Genomic DNA, 22,281 nt, shown 5'->3' on the forward strand with positions numbered 1-22,281 from the left:
AAGTAAGATAAGACGAAGATAAGACGAAACTGTAGTATGTTACTAGTATTGGAAAGTATTTACCTTCTCGCTTATTTCACCGGAGTGCAAAACCTAGCATTTTAATTCTAGAACTCATAAGTTGTAGACTGTGTAGGTTTTTGAAAATAGGCGGGACAATCTAATGTTACATATCACGTGTTATTTATCACGTGTTACATATCACGTGTTATTTATCAGGTGTTATTGATCACGTGTTATTTATATAACCCTGTCGTACTTTTAAATGTTTATGGTGTGTTTTCGATTAAATTAGATTAAAATTAAGTTTAAATTCTGCTAAGCTCTAAGGGGTGATTTATACAATATTTAAATGCTATTTTATGAGTTAAGTAGCCCAACCCATCTCCAGTTAAACTAATTACACTTACAGTGTGCGTTAGGAAGCTACGTGGCACTCCATCGTCTGACGTGTACTTATCCATAGTAACAAACGAACGGTCATTACTACATGTGTAGATTATGTGAAATGTGTGTTTGTGTTTCTATGTTAGCATATCGTTTCATATTAGTTCATCTTATGTTCATTTATGTTTAAGTTATTTCTCTCGGTAGGAAGGCATGTAGATGATAAGTATGCGTGTGCATTGTCATATGATAGCTATTTTACTGTCATTACTTCGTGAGCACATAGCAAGTTCTGTGTAATCGAATGATAACACAAACGACTTTCTCTCCTTCTGTACTTGGACTGATATAAAACGTGATTATAATTTTTGGAATTTATAATATTTGTACAGCGCAGTGTGTAGCGAATATCAGGACTTCTGTGTGGCTCACATTCCTATGAGCCATTAAAATATGTGCATATATTATGTTATTATTAATCAACTATATACAGCAAACACAAGATAATAGAAATTAAATCATAAAATCGAGTGGCCGAGTAGTCTCGACTCACCCATAACTTCTCCAAAGACGTCTATCATGAGCTTTGTACACTAAATCGTTGAAATTACTTAAACTAAATCTTTTATTTACAATCACAATAATTTGTTTTGTCATAATGTCTTTTAATAATAAATCAAATAAATTTGAACGAGGTCTGCCCCTCCTTCCTTTGTAGTCAAAACATTCTAAACATGCAAATCTGAAAGATAAGAAGGCGGGAGTGTCATCACCGCTTCTGAGAACGTGCCCAAGCATCTTCCATCGTGCTTTCTTGATCCTTTCAGTAAGGGGACTGACATTACATCTTTTATATAAGTTCTCGTTACTGATAACCGTAGGCCAATAGGTGTTGATTATCTGTCTCAGATGCTTCCTTTGAAGAACGTCGACAGATGCCATTACGGTTTCAGGAGCAGCCCAGCTGCTACAGTTATACAAAAACACTGAAGTGACAAGAGCTTCGTACAGTTTCAGCTTTCTACTCTCACTGATCTGAACAGAACTATTCAACCAGACTTTCTTGTAGGTGTAGAAGGCAACATTGGCTTTGTTGCGTCTGTTGACAATATCTCTTTCTGAACAGAGCTTTGATCCTAATAGCACTGACTCTCGCCACTCTTCATCTCCTCTAATTTTATTGCCATGGGCATCTAAAGCATCTGTATCTGCCAAATACACTCTTGTAAACACCGTCTTTGATTCGTTAACAAAGAGACTCCAATCCTTTAGTATATCACTGGCAATCTCTAGTATCTTCACCAGGCTCTGACCATCTTCACTCAGAAGCTCAGCATCGTCAGCATAGGCGGACTCTAACGGGAGGCCTCTATCAGAGACTGGGGGGTTCGGTCTAGGAATCGTGACACTGATCACGGCTCTGATGTGATTCAGGGCACCGGCAAGGGTCAATGTAAACACTTTACCTGCCAGACTGTCTCCCTGGTAAGCGCCAATATTAATCACAAATTCACCATAACAATATTATGTTACATTGTATAAATAAACTAATTTTCATGTAGTTTAATATACAAATTAAACACATTTCTACATTAGCTTCTACACACTTATGTACACACTAATGTACACACTTATGTACACACTTATGTACACTAATGTACACACTAATGTACACACCTTTTGACACCAATAAAAGGAAATAAAAGGACAGTGCCGTTCCCTAATTGAGCTGCAGTACAGCCTACAGGTGGCGTTTGTATTATACACTGTACATTGTATTTGTATAGCTGTTGCCATGACAACGGATGAGCTGTTCTATTGACTGTGTGTGATCTAACGTGTATGTTACTGTAGTTCTTCTGAAACAGGCCTGAGTATTGATCAACACTCTTTGTGTTTAGAAAGTGAAATTGTTGAATGTTGAATGTTCAATGGTATACGTGTATCTCCCTATTCAGTGTAACATTCCCTGGACTAATATTTGATAAGTTATCTTAATCTCGCCTCTGAAGATGTGTGTAGTCGGTTGTGTGTCAGCTCAGTAAATAGCAGTATCTGCATTTTACTTAACATACAGATTACAGGTCTTTGTCTAAGAGTGGGAGCAATATCCCTCTACTTTTTAACTGGGGTTTCTCAATTTACCTTTGTTAATTACACTAATTTACCTTTGTTAATTACACTAATTTACCTTTGTTAATTACACTTCATGTCCGGAAGTTTCTATTATCTCCTTACTCCAGACAAAGAAGAGAAACAAATGTTTTAGGGAGGTCGAGATGGAAACTGCCGGATCAAATGGAGGGAAACCTCACTATATTTATATATTGTTAGCGCATTGGTTAACTGTTAAAAGTTTATCACTACGAAAGAGTAAGTAAAAGTGTGAGCCACTTTTGGTTTGTTATTTTACAGTATAGTTGTGGAAATGTGCAATGTGAGTTAACAATGCGAGTAGTGGTTATTGTATGGAATGTGTGATTAAATAATATACACTATACATGATACTACAGTACTACAGTAAACCCCGATATACCGCGCCCCGATTTACCGCAAACCCCGATTTACCGCGGCCATTTCCTTTCCCACGAAAGGGCTAATCATACATAACGTAAATCAAACAAAACCCCAATTTACCGCGGATGTTTCCTTCCCCCCAAACTCCGCGGTAAATCGGGGTTTTACTGTAGCAAATTTAATAGTTATCTCCCAGCAAGATGGGAGTGACAGGATAAAATGGGTGCCCTTACAATTTACATAAACATGATAGAGGAATATAGCTGCACAGTTGATGTGTCGGTATCCTGTTATCAGCAATCATCGTTAATTAATTAAGAAGATTGTGCGACGTATTATATAAATAAATAAAATAAATTCTAACATTTATTACACGCTTCGACATTAAAATATACCCAACAAATATGTACATTTAAGTCATTCAAGCGAGACTTAGTGTTGAAATACCAAGATTATGGACTTTTTTATCAGTTCAGATTTTATAAACAAATATTTGTATGAAGTTACCCATCTTCCTTATTACAGAATTACAGCGTGTATATCTGGGGTAGTTAGTACCTTAACCCTGACCACATACTTTACACTGGTTAAGGGGGCCGGGGGGGGGGGGGGGGGGGGGGTCTTCATCAAAATTCTCTCGAAATCGACTTTATAGTTGTTTCTGATAGAGGGGAGTGATATCTATCAGCTGCTTTTGGTCCCATAGAAAAATATTGTTCCTAGCCAAAATTATCGCCGGTCAAAGGTCAGAGCTTATGTGTAATTGTATTGCGCGAGCGATTTTCAATCGCGCGTTCTGAAAATCGAGTCTAAAAATCTATCTTCTCCTACATTTTTTGAGCAATCACCCTCAAACTTTCAGGATATGTTCTTAGGATCAGCTAGAAGAGAACTCTAGAGCCAGAATTTTGAGATAGGCCTTTAAAGATTTTTAATTTGATTTTGAAAATTTTGGACCTTGATTTTTAGAGGTCCAAGATTTTCAAAATCGAATTAAAAATCTTTAAAGGCCTATCTCAAAATTCTGGCTCTAGAGTTCTCTTCTAACTGATCCTAAGAACATATCCTGAAAGTTTAAGGGGGATTGCTCAAAAAATGTAGGAGAAGATAGATTTTTAGACTCGATTTTCAGAACGTGCGATTGAAAATCGCTCGCGCAATACAATTACACATAAGCGCTGACCTTTGACCGGCGATACTTTTGGCTAGGAACAATATTTTTCTATGGGACCAAAAGCAGCTGATAGATATCACTCCCCTCTATCAGAAACAACTATAAAGTCGATTTCGAGAGAATTTTGATGAAGACCCCCCCGGCCCCCTTAAACGGTGGAATTACATGTAATGTGATATGTTGTACATGTTGTAGTGTGTAATGTGATATGTTGTACATGTTGTAGTGTGTTTACTCTCAAGTTGTCCAAGGAATGAGATGTTGTTTCTCTTGTCTCACATTAAGGTCATATAATCACAAAAACACACTGCTTAGTATTCAGACACAACATTGTTTTAACACAAACCTCCTCTGACCGCTGACGTCATTAGGATCCTTCCACTGCATGATTAATAGGCTAATTCCTGTGTTAAAACAAACACAACAACTTTACATAGCAGAATCTCACTTGTCCTCTCAAGCCACCTTGTGGCTGATATAAAGCTTCTATTCTGGGGGTCCTTGTTAAGATTAAAAGATTTCATATGTTTAACAAATTTAACGTGGACCTCTATTATTATAGTGAAAATAGTTTTATGTACATTGAAACTTGAGTATAAAACGAGACACCTCCTTCTCATCCTGTTTTAAAAGTAAACAGTGGAATTTTATCTGCTCCTTTATAAAAGTAAACAGTGGAATTTTATCTGCTCCTTTGTATATGTAGGTAGTGATGTAGAAACAATGAACTTACACTATATACTATATACTACACTATATAATACTACACTACACTACACTATATACTACACTACACTACGAGCACAGCACATCAGCTGTTTGTAGGTAGTTTAAACAACTGAGCAAGCTAAATTTGCAGTTTAAATCTAGCTATCTTTGAACAATATTTCTAAATGAAGATGTAACAGAGCTATCTTTGAACAATATTTCTAAATGAAGATGTAACAGAGCTATCTTTGAACAATATTTCTAAATGAAGATGTAACAGAGCTATCTTTGAACAATATTTCTAAATGAAGATGTAACAGAGCTATCTTTGAACAATATTTCTAAATGAAGATGTAACAGAGTTTCGAGATGTAATAATGTAAGAAAATTGTGCGAAGGTAGGCTTTTTATTTCACAAAAGCTAATGTATCAACTACGAGTGTGTTTATCGCGATGAAATGTTTGTGATTATAGGACATAATTTCTCCTTTTTTTTAAACAATCCGTCTACTAATTGTTTGAACATAATGAATGTTTTCTCTTCAGTATTCGTAATTTGAAGCTCACACTTTAACCCTAAGCTCACTAAGTGAACCTAAACTGCCCGGAAGTTATTTTACTCGGTCCTTCTTTGTAAAAATACTTTTTATTGATCGATGCGATGGTAATATGACATTCGAATTCAAGACGAGGGGATTCACGAGGGGATTCAGAATCTACCCCCAGCAGTGAAATGTGATTTTATAGACAAACTAGAAAGCCCGTGGTCGCAAGGAGGAAGGTAATAGTTTTATTTGGTACCTTAATGGCAGTCAGTTTTTATCACATCAAAAAATATACGTTTCAACCGAAGATACAGCCGATTTAAATGTTGCTTGTACTAAACACAGCGTAATATCAACAAAACCGATCAAAATGACGTTAAAACAATCATTGCACGTGCACGTGCGTGTACCAATCCTCGTTACTATGGTTACTATGGTTCATATTTTTCGTTTGTTTTGCACGTGGGCGGTCGTACATACAGACAACAAAAACAATTCTTTGAATTATAGTAGAGATATAAGGCTTAAATGATCAACTGCAGACCCAGCACAGCAGTCAATTGGTAATTAATCAGCTAATTACATAATTGGTGACTTGTAATTAGTTGTAATTAGTTTGTGTACCCACAGAAAGAGTGGCTCACCTGATACCCCACCTCGCATATTAGTACACTTAATATTTAACTTATACTAACATTTACCTGTACTCCAAACTGCTAGCTCTCATTCTAATTGAGCAGATCATCACGGCCAATCAAAAGCTTTTATCAACATCATGTGACTTGTTTTGACCAATTAGAACGCAGTATACTTGCTCGTGATAGCATGCAAAAGCTCGGTGTGCATGAGATCTTGCTTCGCTTTAAGTCGCGCTTCTGCTCTTCATTATTTAAATTATATACATTCAAATGCATATCATTATCTTCTTAAACATCCTAACAATTCAGTCTATCACAATTTTTACGAGAAACTTCAAGTTTAAAAAAATGTCGTTCTACCAACATGAAAGAACGGTGCAATGTTTGGTGTACGGTGCGAAGGAGCAATAACGGCGGAGTGTGTATAACACGATAATCGGTCCGCTGTTTAAAACTGCCAGTTTCGTACATCACTATCCAAAATAAACCTTTCAATGTCTGCTTGGTGGTTTGGTGAGGAGTTACAGCGGGGTACATGCTGTAAGATCTCAAGATAAGCAGCAAACCTTCACGCAAACTGTGTGGTGGACGTTGAGTAAAGTATGCGGTGCTGTTACTTTAGTAACTCCGGTAAATGTTTTGGAAACAATTGGTTTAAAAGACGAAGTTGGGAATTTTAAAGAGTTTTCGCCGACAATTAATACGTTTGACACGTCACATTAGTTTTTACAATGTTTCAGTCTAATAGCCGGGTAGCATGGTCCAGATAACGACCCTCTTTTAACCAGTTTCAGGAACACTTACTGTTCTTCTGTCACTATTTCCGTACTCGGTAACTAAGTAACTTCGTATCACAGTTTAGCAACTTTTTATTAGGAGGCAGAAAAGCCCGCTCCCAAAATGATGAAAAGTTGGAATCAGGTATATTATGACCTCAGATTTTAGTGAGAGGTCATATGACCCATGCTGTAATGTTGATGATGTCTAAGACAGGAGAAGCCAGTGTATTATTCGTAATGTTACACCCAACTAACGATTGTGTGTGGTATATAAAGCAGAAGTGAAGCCCTATATCCCCGTATTCGTTACTATTTTACTGCTATCCTCGGATCTCTATTTTTAGATATAAGCTCGATGGCCGATGATACCACTAAGCGAATTGTCATTGATTGTTAAAATCCCATTTGCACAGATATTAAGATCACTTCCAAGTTCAATTCGACATCGGTTTGGTTTCTAAAATCTAAACATCCCCAAATATAGACTTCCCTTCCAAAACAGAGTAGTGCAGTTAGCAAAAGTAAGGGGATTTTTGGCTCTGGTTTATTTTATCAGGATTCAATAACCAGGGCCAATTATCAGGTGACACGATTGTTATTGGGCAATACCCCAGTAGCCCAGTATGAACTTTAAACCCCCCCCGGCCCCCTGACCTGGTAAACCATTGTTACCTGCACTATATCTGTTATTGTGTGATATTAATTGTGTGTAACTCATGGTGTATTTAGTGGTCCCTACAAAGTCACGTACCCACTCCATTATTGTTGCTAATGCTATGGTAACATTAACCTGGTTAACTTATAAGAGTGTGATCTCACCTACCCTGGCATCCGAGTGTAAATCAAACCTGGTAAAATGTTATATTCGATTTTACTTATAGTAAATGTACTGAAGATAACACGTATTTTCCTTATAGTATGCTAAGTGTATTGAAAATAGCACTTAAAATGGTCCGATCGTTTCAAGAAGTCACGTGATAAATGTGCTCAACTTCTCAACTCGCTTACTACTGATCGAGGAAACGCCTTAATTCCTAGAAAACTTCAAAGCATCTCTCTGAATGTAAGACTGACACGGTATAATGGTGCCACAAAAACCACGTGAAGTGTTTATTAAAAGAAATAACCCTCGCCCAGCTGGTTTTTCCACAGTGTCACTTTATATATAAAGCGCCAATTTGAACCGCACAATGATTCTCAGTAATATGCCCTAATATGGTCATATGCCCGTATTTTAGGCGGGGACACTGGACAAGGAGCTGTTCTCAGATCTTGATGATGTTAGTTTTGGATTTCAACATCACAGAGAACTAATTCAAGCCTTGTCACTTAACATATCTGTAAGACAATACTGATGAGCACAAATGTGTACATGATGCGTTTTTACGTCGTGGAAAGTTAGAACAATTCTGTTTTAAACATTTGACATGGCACTTGTATCTAGGTATGTGCAACATATCTTCTCATGACACATGTTTTATTGAAAGAGAGGAGAAACTGCACCGACAAAGGTGGTAGAAGAAGAGAATAGCACTCTAGATAAATGTAATGTCGCTGAAGGTTGACTATTTTACATAACTTGCAGGTTGACTATTTAAGATATATTTTAGATTTCTTAGATTCCTTTTTAGAACGTAAACATGATGTAGTGACATTGAAACGTTGAACAATTTTTTTAAACTGAAAAGAGCATTTTCTGTTTGTCGCCTTCACAGAATCACTAGATATTTTCATCAGAAATATTTAAGATTCTCACACAACATCTGCTTAAGTACTGCTTGACAAGGTACATTACATAGTGACCTATCTACAGAGTAGCACTTTACTGACGTATAACAAGCTCAGGATTATATCACGTGACCTGTAATCCACCAATCACAGAAGAGTTTCTATTTTTAGTCCAACGTCTCCATGTTCCGCACAAGTTCCTGACAGTATATAATATTAACTTGAGATCTCTGCTAACTGACTGTCACAAACGACTATCTGAGGTGCATTCTACGTTATGTATTATAGGTTACTGTTGAGTTAGAATTAACTTTGTAAATGTCAAAATAATCGCGTCAAAATTATCCACGTAAATGTCTAGACTACCTTAAATAGTAAAGCACACGAACCTAAAAACCTAAATAGTAAATTATAAATAAATCTAATTACATTTAAAGGCCACGGATATTACTTTAATGCGGACAACGAGAAAGACAGGTAGCATCACGCGTAGTTAGGAATCATGAGTAAGTTTAAAGCTAGATCAGCTCAGGTTAAAATAATAAGTCATGAGTAAGTCATGAATAATTTTCCTCCTTACTAAAGCGTTTTAACCTTGTTGCAGATAATAACTTTAAATGATATTTTATTCCTGATGTATCATAATAGTTTTTTTTAAATTTTTTGGAGAGGCTGGGCCAAGATAGCCCACGAGAGGATAGCATTGAGATGCTCTGCCTACCTCTGGGGTGTGGCAACCCTGGGGAAGGTTGCCGGTGAAATCAGAGTGAATGGAAATATTGACCTCTAATTTGGGCAATAGCCGGACACTGTCCAAGGAAGTGTGAGACAGTTTCCTCTCATTTCACTATCATAATAGTGCAACTTAACATGTGATGTTTGTTTGCAGTAGTGCTGGTTACGGACAGTCCTTTAGTTCATGAGACCTGCCTGCCGTCAAGCAATCACTTTACAGACACTGGAGCTCTGTCTTAATTTCCTAATTCTCCACAGATTGATACATGTCAAAAAGTGTACTCTGTAGTCTGTAGATATAATCCAACTTATCACTGATCAAACTTTAACGTGACACGTTTCCACCGTCAAACCATATTATTGTCATCATGTGTGTTACTAGAACTGATGTTAAAGGGGATGGTTCGCAAGTTTGATCTAAGTATTAGTAATAAGACTCCGGTACTCTAACCAAATATCGTTGTAAATGCACAGCGGCCCTTCCTAAAATAGACAGTGTAGGGCGAGCATGTTTACCAAGAATGGTAGAAGTAACACAAGGATTGGATGACTTGTGCTCCATCGTGATCGGACCTTGATGTTTGAGGTCATGTAATTGACAATGGTATGATCATTTGTGTCTTGCTCATTTCGAGACACTGTCATAGCTTTGCAGAAGGTTAATACGTACTCAACCTTCCTTTTAAGAAGGGAGGTTCAGAGGCTGAATATGTCTGGTTACACAATAGTGGTGCAAGTGTGATATTACGTGATGTTCTTTTGAGGTGTGATCTCACACACGAACTGAAAGCTATCAGTAGTTTAGGTGATTTCCTACTGCCAAGGGTTTCTATTGGCAAGTTGCGGTTCTAAAGTCCAATGTTTTCATAACTTGGGCAAATTGGGATACCATAGTGGGGATTTTGTATGTTACTTTTTTGATTACCGACTCGGGACAAGTTATAAGATAGCAGTATGGGTCACATGACAAATTGAGACTGAGAGGAGAGCTAATTTAGGTTGTTGTTGAAGAAATGAAAACTTTACCGGACACTAAAAAGCAATTTAGGTTGCGTATTACTGTTAAATATGAAAAGAAAGTTCTCAATTTTTCTTCGAACCGGAAACGTTTTCCTTGGTAAATGTGACGTAGTGTAAGATGAGCCTAATTCGGCTGTGTTCTGAAATAGGTTTACACATTGATTGTAGCCTATGTAGGTTAGTTCAATAATAACATACAGATCATCGCTTGATAGTTTCATGCTTGTTATTAGGCTATTAATTAAAAATCACGCCTGCAATCTTCCGATTAATCAATTTGTCGCACTTTAAATTGTAGTGGGAGTTGAATTTCTGGCCAAACCGTATGTGAATAAACAGCAGTAGTGAGGAAATGAGTGAGCTAGAGTCTAGACGGTTGTAAATTTCAAGACATGAGATAGGTTGAAATACTGTTGCCCAGTGCCCACATATCAAGTCGAAATCCAAAAGATGACACAATCAAGTGGTCTCATTCGGCATTGTAAATGCGCGGCACAGTTGCTGTAGAGAAATTGAATTTATCCGCTGACAGTGTCCACGTACTACGGGCATTGAATTGAGCTCAAGGCATTGAAGGAGTCCCGTCCGGTGAGATGGTTTGTTATTTGTGTTAAGACGAGGTTGACCTGTCCCTTTAGCCGTCGTGTGTGTGTGGTGTGAATTTGTCTCTAGGGACTGTCGGGAGCGCCTGACAGATTTGCTTGATTTGAGGTAATTGCGTCTTGAAAAGTAGGAAATTTCAGCATAAAAAACTGAATGGAGCGTAAAAAGTACTTCACCACCAGCACTTTTTGTGCGCGGCTTATTTGCGCGCTCTTAGGTAATCTAATTTGCCAGCAGCTCAGTACGTCTCAGTATTATAGTACGTACTGAGAAATAAAAGACAAAATATCAACTTTGTTGCCAGTCCATGAAAGATGAAGATCTCTAACAAGCTCTGCGATAGGGGTCTGATGCTTCACCATTAACGGATTGGTACACGTCAAGTCTTAGAACTAGCTGTAGTAAGTAGTAAAAGTGTAATAAATCTGGTTTACGTGATATGACGTAAACTTGCATAGAGATAGGGCTGCTGACGACTCATTCGATAAGCTTGAAGATTAACATGCGCGAAGTTTTATTGAATATTACCCTTTCGAAAAACAAGAATTAAGTAATGAATACGTCACAATTTCGCCCGCCCTGTACAATATATAAACAATAAACACCCTATTCTTTTAGCAGATGTAAGAATTAAAGAATAATAGTACACATGATATACAAAAGCGTGTTACTCAAGAATCATCAAAAGCTTTCAATACCGTTAGTTTGGAACTGACTTATCCAGTATGTCTTTACAATCGCTTTTAATAAACGGAAACCACTCCCAAATTTATTGACTCTGCGTAAGAGTCAATTCACAATTTAGTCTAGTTCAATGTATGAAAGCAGGTTCCTAATTTCATTATCACTCAGTCCACAATGATAAAACAGAAAAAATCGTCCCCCTGACGAGTTATAACGTATAAGCGTGTCAAATTAGTAGAGCGCAAATTTGGTTCTTTGGAGTTAAAGCTTAGTTTTGGGGCTGTCAATTGGGTTGACGTTAAACGGTTAAACTTAAATTTCAAACTCAAGTTGGGAACGTTCGGGCGGCGAGCGATTTTACAAGAGCCCTGGACTCTGGAGAGCACAAAACTAAAAGAGATAACGGAAATACTTTACTTTTAAATGCGAATCTTAGTTTTTAATTTTAACTGTACAGACATAACTTCTCTTAGAGAATCGATAAACTACACAGCTGTAATGCTATGCATATACGATCACATTCACAATTATTAGGAAACTGCTTTTCAAGGAATGAGGAATGTTAGTTTGTTGGTCTGCTTCAGATCTCGTCGTCGGCATAGTTCTCGAGATCTAAGTCATAATCTAGCTCGTCTTCTAAATCCAAATACTTGTTGTTGTTATCTGAACGTAAATTGATTGTGACAAAGATTTCTCACTGCTAGTGCTATCAACGGAAAATATATTCAAGTCCAATAGATGTTCTACTGAGGAACTTGTTAGCAACTTTAGTGAAGGTTGAAGGCGTCCGAATTACAAGAGCTTTCAAGAAATCAGCGCTTATTACTTTAATCTTTACCAGATTTATTTATAGTACTTACAGAGCACGACGTCAGTTAGCGAGTTTTCATTCTTTACAATTTCTAGAAATTTCTCATAGTCTTCTTCTTCTTCTAAAGCAGATATTCTCTTGAAGCTATTATCGTTGTCGCTGAGATCAAAACATTTTATTAATCAATAATTAAGTTGATAATTTGGATTAATCAGTGATTGCAGACATATATTTTACTTTTAGCTTCAGAATTATTCATAACTTTTTCAGATGTACAAAATCAAACGGTTTAGAATCATTGACGGACAAATAATATTCTCGGATTTACAAAATTCTAAACACTATATATATTCGTACCGAATTACATGAAAAATATCAAATATGTCCAGCGCAAAACTATAATTCTTATTCTTAGCTGACTCATTGACGAGAAAAACATATCTGATAATTAAACATTGATCAACCCGAAACATAAACATTCAACTAGATCTCATATTACAGGAACCTATAAAAAAAATGTAAAGTATGCACAAGTAATTTCAGGACATTAAATTGAACATATTTTGAATATTAGAAATTGGGTTCATTAACACATTGGATCGTTCACATGAAACGAGAGGGGTTTAAATAAAGCTTTAATGCAATGGATATGTATAACTTGTGTAAGGGAGTCTGAGATGTCCTAAAAATGGCTTAAGTAAAATGCGAACGATCCATAAACTATTTCGACACTATTTAATTAACTGAAATCTTTAGCATCGCAAACTTCCCCTACCTTGCTAGAAATAAAAACTTGTCAGCCATTGGGTTCCTTACATGATCTGTGAAAATCTCATAACATATTTTAAATGAAATAGTTTTACATTTTAAGATTTCGATTCAGATTTAATTCATTAATTTTAAAATACTACTCAAAAGCTATCATGACGCACACCTATCAAAGTACTAAAGTAAAACTAATAGTAAACAGCAAAATTAAGCAATAATCTTGTTATACTAATACTATCCAGACTAGAACTATAAACTAGCCAAAACCCCCATCGTCGAAAACATTATTATCACACTCACAGGCCATAAAAATGTATCACACTCACATGGAATTAAAATAATTGTCATATTTGAAGTTAAAAGCAATTTTCAAGCCTGGTCAATATACTTACTTTAATATTAATTAAATCTATTCAATTTTAACGAAAGATTCCTCGCTTGAATTGTCGCTTGATTTTTTAGTGAATTGCAGGAACGGATCGAAAGTACTGACTTGTTCTAATTCTTCAGTTTCAAAAGTAACAACCTTATTTGTACCTAGCGGAGGGACTTCAACGAAATTACCAGGAGAATCATCCAGAATATCGCTCGTTAGAAAATAATCAGCTGTATTATCAGATATATCCAAGTTACTATCCGGAATATCCGGTGATATGTCGGACAGAGCATCCGGATCCGGATCACTGAAGTGTTCAGGATAAAATTGGGAGATATCGGAAGATTCTGACATTTTATCAAGTAGGATATCATCAATGTCCTGTAACAGTTTATCTGACTGTTGGACTGACAGGACCTCCTCTGATATAACAGGTGCAGTCACGTGATCTACGTTTTGTAAAAAAGTAATTGAATCAGGAACTTCAGTCACAACATTTACACAATAATCATCTTTCACAAGGGCATCATCAGACACAAGATTATTATCGGACACTGTAGGGACAGAATTGGGCACGATAGGGACAGAATAGGACACTGTAGGAACGGAATCATACACAGGTTGTTCATTTTCGGGTGTTTGGTGTTCGTTAAACCTTTGTGAAAAATCTGCGAAATTCTGCGTCTCTCCCAGACTCTGAAAATATATTGGTTAATGGATGAAGAATTTTAGGATAAAATAGTGTTCGGGATAGGGGGATTGTATCAATTTCATGGATTTGCGAGTTCGCGTGTTGGATGTGTTTATAATCTTACAATGAGGTCGTTCACATATTACGTAATCAATTTTTGGACAATTACCCCTCTGTAATCAGTTTTACACATAGCTATTGTGTCAAAATTACACTAGCGTAATCATTTGGAAACCCCCATCCCCCTCGGCTGATTACGTAATATATGAACGATCCCAATAGACTGGGTAGCAGGCCAAGATGGAATCTATGGTACCGTACTAAAGAATAGTGCGAGCACGTGTACGAATGATATCTTCAAGACCTAACGAGTTGAATTACGTCATAAGAATTGTAATTTAATCGATTATTGTGCCGGTCCTTATACATAAGATAAACCAAAACTTCAATAAAATATATTAATTCGCAATATTCACACTCTATTGACGGGACTTCAGTAATAATAATTATTACGTGGGTGGAAATGATTTAAGGAAGCGGAAATCAAATGTGATTAGGAAATCATTTATGGGAATGAGACGAGATAAGGGATTGTGTAATAATTTGCATATTACGAAATGATTTCGTCACTACTGATTAAAAAGTCTTTTAATACGCAGATAATTTGATTGAAGTCTCATTTGTGTGTGTTTATTCCGTGTACAAATTGGGTGACCAAAATGTGGCAAATCTGTGGAATTGCACTAACAGCGGGCTGTGCTTTAATTCTTAATGTCATGTCTATCTTTTTCTTTTGCAGTAAAAGACGCAAAACTTTAGGTGAGTTTATTCCCAATTTTGAAGGTAAATAAACGATAAATTTAACTTTAGATATATTTTGATTCAAAATATATCTAAAGTTAAATTTCATTTTGAATAGAATTTTTTATTAATTTTTGCGATCGATGTTTAACACCTACCATCCTGTGATAATACTTGTAGTTTTTCAGGTACAAAGTTACTGATGGTCCTAAACTGCTTCGATCTTTGTGTTTCCATTACAACTGTAGTGCTTCAAATCATGAGACTGAGTGGCAATAAGACGCCCATTTGGGCGACTATTCGGGATGTAACAGAATCGCTGTATATGATATTTGTTGAGGGAACTGGGTTTCTAACTTTCCTTCTAAGCTTAACAAGATGTCTGAGTGTCAGTTTGCCGTTTCATAACATTAAAGGAATCTACATCGAAATCTCAACTATATTATTCGTTGGGTATACCATGATTCGCGAAATAGCATTCTGGATTAATACTGCTCACAGATACAAAGTCATATCACCCAACAGTCCATGCTGCCTTCATTCTCGGAGGAATGGGACTGATGATTATTTCAGTTCTCATAATTAATTTGATCAGCATCAGAAACATTCTACGAGACAGAAATATTACAGAAAATTCGCGTGAAACTAGTTTCCAGGCAACTGTTACTGTGGCCATCTTATCAGCAATCTTCTGTCTTCTCAATACATTTTACTTTGTATCAATGGTGCTGCATTTCTATTTTGTTTATTCTGGGAAAAAATTGGATTATAACTTTGCGTTCAACTTCGGGATTTTCTATGCTGTACCACTGAATAGTGCTTTAAACCCTCTGTTATATTTCTTAAGAAAAAAGGAGATGAGGAAACATGTTGTTAATCTTGCATTAAGAATTATTCACTGTCAGTATCCTCTCAACCAAGACTTAAGCCGTGTCAATACCTTCAGCACTTTGAACTTGGGGCCGGGGCGTCTTACTCCTATCTTAAGCCGTGTCAATACCTTCAGCACTCTTAACTTGGGGCCGGGGCGTCTTACTCCTATCTTAAGCCGTGTCAATACCTTCAGCACTTTGAACTTGGGGCCGGGGCGTCTTACTCCTATCTTAAGCCGTGTCAATACCTTCAGCACTTTGAACTTGGGGCCAGGGCGTCTTACTCCTATCTTAAGCCGTGTCAATACCTTCAGCACTTTGAACTTGGGGCCGGGGCGTCTTACTCCTATCTTGAACTCGAGGCGACCAACTCCTATTTTGAACTCGATGCGACCAACTCCTATTTTGAACTCGATTCGACCACCTCTTACTTTGAACTTGAGGAGTCTTACTCCTACCTTGAACTCGAGGAGTCTTACTCCTACCTTGAACTCGATGCGACCAACTCGTACCTTGACCTCGCCGAGTCTTACTCGTACCTTGACCTCGATGCGACCAACTCGTACCTTGAACTCGCTGAGTCTTACTCCTATGAGTCCTACCTTGAACTCGATGCGACCAACTCGTACCTTGACCTCGCCGAGTCTTACTCCTATGAGTCCTACCTTGAACTCGATGCGATCAACTCGTACCTTGACCTCGCTGAGTCATACTCCTAATTTGAACTCGATGCGGCGTACACCTCAAAGTTTAAAAATACAGGGTTGGCCATTAAATTCAGTTTGTTTGGACTAATAAAACATTATTGACTTTAGTGATATAATCAGTGTAATAAGCGCCAAGCGCGAGCACAGAACTTTTTTTCTCCGATTTTGATAAATTTGGAACCAAAAGTTGTCTAAAAATGTGAATAAAATAAATCCACCGTGTAGCAATTTTCGCTAAAAATTTTACACGGCGCTTGTTTGCCGCGCGTGCTTTTTTCGCGCAAATTTTTAGTTTTTGGCCTATAACTTTCACATTTTCAGTTATTATCACATAATTATTATGGCATTGTAATCAACTCATCGAGACAAAACTTTTAGTACTAATATTTTAAGATTTAAAGGAACATTATTTTCAAAAATTTTTAATCTGAACACAGGGTCCCGTGTGAAATTTTGAAAAATTTGGTGCTTCAAAAATTATAATTTTGGTACTAAAAGTTGCGTCTGACTAAGTTCATTACGGTCCTGTAAGAATTATTTCAAAAAATTCAATATTTTAGGAGTTATAGGCATTTTAAGCAATAAATTACCTATATTTCGTCCTTTGTACACTCTTGCGATGCACTAAAGGCCCACATACAGCCCGACGTTATCGTGCTACACGGTGAATTTTCATTATTCACACTTAGAGGCAACTTTTGATACCAAATTTATCAAAATCAGAGACAAAAAATTCTGTGCCAGCTCATGGCGCTTATTACATAGACTAATACTACTGCTACTAATTCGAGGAATTAGTCAGTCAAAATGAAGAAGTTATGAAGCATTTTGTTAATCTAGTTAGCAAAACTGATTAGGTAATCCTTTCAAAAATGTGATTATATTATTAAAATATTATTTGGGAGATGATAAATATAAATAAGATTATTTACGATTGTAAAATGAATAAAAATCATAATCTGTAATTCTTGTAACTCCTGATCGCAAGAATGAAGCATGATTAAGCTGAAGGCCCTTTGGTACCATTCATATTTTATTACGTAAGCACTTTTCGGCATATTTTTAACCCCCTTCCTTCTAATTCTCCGTAATCAGTTTTACACATTGTATTTGTGTCAAAATTACATAAGTGTAATAATTTAGAAACCCCCTTCAGTAATTACATAATATATCAACGACCCCTTATTAAAAAAATTGCAACCGAACTCACCGTTGAAGGAGGACGGTTCTGGTAAAATTCTCGAATCTTCGACGTCCTTTGAGCGTAAAGTTCCTCCTCCTGCATAGCCAACCTCTCTTCGTCCTTGTGTAACTGAAGTTAAAAAGTTGGTTACAACTGAAATGAAAACATGATACATACGATCATCACAATCATTTATAAAGATATATTAATAATTTAAATTGCAAATTAAAAAAATAACACAATTTAACTATGAATCAGAAAAGGAATGATGATATAACCAACCTCCTCGTCAGCCAGCCTATTAAATCTTTCTTGGTCGTCTGCGTACTCCGAGTACAGCCGATTAGATATCAGATGTCTCTCACGTTCGTTGAGAACAAGTTTTGGTGCAGGGGTACGGCCTGTAGATCGATCATCGACTTCTGGGAGTTCGATTAACCGATCGTATTCGATACCTCGCTCATCTGAGTCGTTATTGTTCTGATAGAATAACCTGATAACGGATGTGATGTTGTGAGTCAAAACATTGTGACGTCATTGATAAGTTATCTCTTTAATCTACTAGCTATATATTACATGGTAGCACTGCCGGCCGTCACGTACGTCAAAACAGCCGTGCGCGCGAAATTAATTTTCCTTTGAACGCAAGAAATTGCGTTGGCGTTCGCGCCTACAGTAATGTTTGTGTCACAATCCAGTACAACAACACTAGTATATTATGTGGACAAACTCCAGTGCGATAAAGTGAGCAAACAATTTTGAAATTGAAATTCAAGACCTGTTAGATGTAGACTTCCAACAGCAGAATACCGTTTGGAAACATGACGACATTCCTGGATATGAATAAAATGTAAGTTATCGCTGTTATTCAAATTGCATAATAAATATCATTTTAAAGATTTTCCTATCACGTTGGCGTGCATTTATATCAAAACGAGGTTACCATATCTGTCCTGCATGAACCGATGAAAACTAATTCAGTTAATCAATTTTCTACCAATTGGGGAAACAAGTGAAACACAAGGAAATGTTTTAAACTCAAGTGAGAATACTCAACTCGGACTCTGTTAACAATTGACTCGGTGATGTTCGACGAATATCGCTTCCACATAATTGCACTCAAACCGATGCTTCCTAAAGTCTGAACCTAACTCTGTTCAGACCTAAAGTGTATCCGACCTCATCAATAACTGTGAAGGTAGAATGTAACTCGCCGAGCAGGCATCGGTTCGAACACGCAACATTGAAATTCTCGTAAAAACTCTGAAATTTTAACCTAACAAAATGGAACCGATCTGTAATCCGGACTTATTAGGTGAAAACATAATTTCGTCCGAAAAACAGATGAAAATAAATATTTCATTCGACTCAGATAAGCTGACCATCTTGTTCCATAATTAGCTCATTCAATATTACAAACAGATCAATAACTTCAAGTCAGAAAATTCCATATTTACAGTTTGTGCCCTGTCCACATTTCTTTTAATTTCTGTAAATTTATTGTTTGACATTCCGATTATTGACAATATTTTATCAGCAAAATTGTTTTATACATAATATGACAATACTGGAAGGCCTATCCTTATGGATTGAAAATATGTCTCTTTAAATCAAACTATGGAATCCATCAGATAGCTACTTATTTTTGAAAAATTAGATTAATTAGTAAATGAGAAACGGGACGGGCACGTTAAATAAGATCCAACAACTCAACTCTGAAAAACAATTACTCAGTGTTTACTCTGTATAAAAATAAACTCAAATCATCATTAGTTCGTAGCTCTCTCGTACAAAAGCTCGGGTATTTCAGCCAAAATTGCCATTAAAATTGCTATTAAAATTGCACAGTAAAACACTAAACGTCGGCGAAGGTAACTCTAAAGAATTGGAACTGGACTTAATCACTTTCAGAATTTTAAGTTTGGTGACTATGTAATCAAATGGTGACATTAAAATTAGATTGAGCATTCGGACCATCATATTCCTGCTGAAATTGGGGCTAGGTTTTGAGTCTAAGTAAACCGGAGTTCTTAGTTTTACTGTATTGGTTTTAGGTGACCTAAGAGTAACAACATAAAAGGGGCATTAAAATTTTAAAATATCAAGTATTTAAAATCGAGGCCTTTTCGCTTTCGTACACGTAATTTCAAGGCAATCTTGACTATAAATTGCATAACACTCAACAAAATCTTAACTCAAATTTTAAAAGTTCCATCATGAAGTTTGTACAGAAATGCTATTTCCACCTCCCGTAAGCCCTTTTCAAAAAAGAAAGAATATCAAATAGCAGAGATATTCTAGCTATTGCCCGTTGCAAGTAAGTAAGAATATCAAATAGCAGAGATATTCTAGCTGTTGCCCGTTGCAAGTAAGTAAGAATATCAAATAGCAGAGATATTCTAGCTGTTGCCCGTTGCAAGTAAGTAAGAATATCAAATAGCAGAGATATTCTAGCTGTTGCCCGTTTCAAGTAAGTTGTGAAATAGCAGAAGTATCTCTGACATTTTATCTGGAAAGGCAAAACAGAAGGCCTTAGCCAAAATACCAAGATTTCCCGAAAGACTCATTTTTGTCACGGTGCTAAAAGTTTTTTCCAAACAACTCCTGTACAACAAACAGTGTAAAAATGATTGCTTTAAAACTCTAAATATTACATTTATCATATAACCCAGGCTTTACTATTTGGGAACAACAAATTCGGGAACAAATTGGGAACAAAAAATAGATGTCCCTGAACACGAGGTCAAGAAGGTAAATTCTAAGGTATAAAATCAAAAATATCAGGGGTAAAGCCGGGGTTGTACTTCTCAATTGAACCCTAGAACACGCTCAACTCATAGATTTTCATCTCACTAGTTCAATCTCACCAAACTCAACATACCAAACTCAACATACCTCACCAAACTCATCTCACTAAGTTCTCACTTAAATTTCACTAATTCGATAAAAAATATCGGTATAACAAGGATTGCACAAGGATCGCATACCTAGTACAGTACAACTATACCAAACCAATAAAGCTAAGCCATTGTGTACGGTAATACAAGTCTTTGCTTAAATCTCGACAAACATTTGCAAGGTTCAGCATACAGTATATCGTATAAAATAATAATATCCGTCGCAGAAAGTAGCAGAATTTTTAACTTCACATTTATACGCTAGCACGCTTCAGCAAGATGAATACACAATTTGATTTAGCTATAATAGTGTAATAAAGTTAATCTCAAGTTAACTAAATAAAACTAATGCGATCAAACACTTATAAATAGCCAGCTGTATTAAAGTTATCATCGTAAGCAAAGCACATTTCAGATAATAATATGCTAGAATCAAGTTTAGAACAATCTATTATATTAATGGGGAACGCAGTGGTGACATTTATACTTTTACATAATACAAAACCAACAGTGAGGTTAAAGTGAAACTGTGATCTTAAAATTATCTACAATTAACTAACAAGTTAATTAATTGACCAATGTAAATCTTGATACTTCTGAATCAGCCTTCTCAGAAACAATTATACAGTGAACTTTAGCTGGTTAACTAGAAGGTTAGTTTCCTGTGCAGTTTCGGCTCACACAGGTCTGCTCCAGCCACACATTGACACATAAGCGCAAATATTTTGATGATGTGAAACATGATAACAAAACCATGTAGTTGGGGGTCACGTAATTGCGTATCTTTTAGCTGAATGTGAATTGAATGAACCAGCTGACGTAAGGGCACGTATGATATGACGTCACTAAAGCTAATGGAAGGACTGGTAACTATGACGTCACTAAAGGAAGGACTGGTGATATGACGTCACTAAAGCTAAAGGAAGGACTGGTAACTATGACGTCACTAAAGCTAAAGGAAGGACTGGTAACTATGACGTCACTAAAGGAAGGACCGGTAACTATGACGTCACTAGGAGAAGCACTGGTTGAACTCCTTACAGTATCGGACTGTGTCACGTGGTAATGTAGTCGATGCTGTCACGTTGTGGTACAGTTCCTCAACTTGCTTCTGTGTCACGTAGGCTCCTAGAGGGATGGAGTTGTTTTGTGTGTTGTTATTTATAGTATCTCTATAACAGGATAAAAGATACAAACTACAATTTATCAGATATCTATAGTATCTCTATAACAGGATAACAGATACAAGTTCTACAATTTATCACTAACAACAGATAGTCCTGATTGTCATATCGTTTTGATAACTAATTTCCTCAAAGAAGTAGCTGTTCTAGTACTAACCGAGTGGTATGGTGCCGAGAGCGAGACGGAGCCAAGCGCGCGCCTCCTCTCCAAGTGCAGCTAATAGGTCGTGCAGGAGAATACAGAGGTCAGTGAGGAGAGAGGGTGGCAAACCTCCTGACACACCTAGAACTATACTGTTAACCTGCGGGTAATGGTTAAAGTGAACACCCAGAACTATACTGTTAACCTGCAGGTAATGGTTAAAGTGAACACCCAGAACTATACTGTTAACCTGCGGGTAATGGTTAAAGTGAACACCTAGAACTATACTGTTAACCTGCGGGTAATGGTTAAAGTGAACACCCAGAACTAT

General features: G+C 36.7%; 3 protein-coding genes across 6 annotated transcripts in view; 1 reads left to right on the top strand and 2 right to left on the bottom strand.

Annotated features, from left to right (window-relative positions):
* The first annotated feature begins 860 nt into the window (after positions 1 to 860).
* LOC134824344 (NAD(P) transhydrogenase, mitochondrial-like) overlaps positions 861 to 22,281 on the top strand; it is a 1,149,555-nt gene continuing 1,128,134 nt past the window's right edge. The window contains exon 1 of the mRNA XM_063836229.1: positions 861 to 1,923. The gene's annotated coding sequence lies outside the window, so the exon portion shown is untranslated. The remainder of the gene's footprint in view (positions 1,924 to 22,281) is intronic.
* LOC134824095 (uncharacterized) lies at positions 12,082 to 18,561 on the bottom strand. 2 transcript variants are annotated; one of them, XM_063835811.1, is made up of 6 exons: positions 18,506 to 18,561; positions 18,010 to 18,220; positions 17,755 to 17,856; positions 14,129 to 14,169; positions 12,379 to 12,488; positions 12,082 to 12,181 (listed from the first exon to the last, which is right to left on the bottom strand). In XM_063835811.1, exons 1-6 carry the CDS (start codon positions 18,556 to 18,558, stop codon positions 12,099 to 12,101), a joined length of 600 nt encoding a protein of 199 aa, XP_063691881.1. In that variant the 5' UTR covers positions 18,559 to 18,561; the 3' UTR covers positions 12,082 to 12,098. The 2 variants fall into 2 exon arrangements, with proteins under 2 accessions (XP_063691881.1, XP_063691880.1); XM_063835810.1 differs by lacking the exons at positions 12,082 to 12,181; positions 12,379 to 12,488 and having other exon boundaries at positions 12,625 to 14,169.
* Positions 20,360 to 22,281, bottom strand: part of LOC134824345 (transportin-3-like) — a 41,514-nt gene continuing 39,592 nt past the window's right edge. The window contains exons 20-22 of one of the 3 annotated variants that reach the window (XM_063836233.1): positions 22,137 to 22,155; positions 21,966 to 22,091; positions 21,567 to 21,752 (exon numbers count right to left, since the gene is read on the bottom strand). In XM_063836233.1, the coding sequence (XP_063692303.1) occupies positions 21,637 to 21,752; positions 21,966 to 22,091; positions 22,137 to 22,155 (261 nt within the window). In that variant the 3' untranslated portion in view covers positions 21,567 to 21,636. Of the gene's footprint in view, positions 21,753 to 21,965; positions 22,111 to 22,136; positions 22,156 to 22,281 lie in introns of all 3 variants that reach the window. The other 2 variants (XM_063836231.1, XM_063836232.1) reach the window with 2 other exon arrangements.

This window comes from Bolinopsis microptera, chromosome 12 (assembly GCF_026151205.1).
Source record: "Bolinopsis microptera isolate Bmic1 chromosome 12, MBARI_Bmic_1.0, whole genome shotgun sequence".
NCBI classification, from domain to species: domain Eukaryota; kingdom Metazoa; phylum Ctenophora; class Tentaculata; order Lobata; family Bolinopsidae; genus Bolinopsis; species Bolinopsis microptera.

Excerpts from the sequence above, each read along its gene's own strand:
- LOC134824095 (XM_063835810.1), bottom strand. The coding sequence starts at position 18,558 with ATGTCGTCATGTTTCCAAACGGTATTCTGCTGTTGGAAGTCTACATCT. Across the intron at positions 18,221-18,505 it reads TGGAAGTCTACATCTAACAG|GTTATTCTATCAGAACAATA; the intron begins GTCTTGAATTTC and ends ATCCGTTATCAG. Across the intron at positions 14,170-17,754 it reads AGAACCGTCCTCCTTCAACG|AGTCTGGGAGAGACGCAGAA; the intron begins GTGAGTTCGGTT and ends ATATATTTTCAG.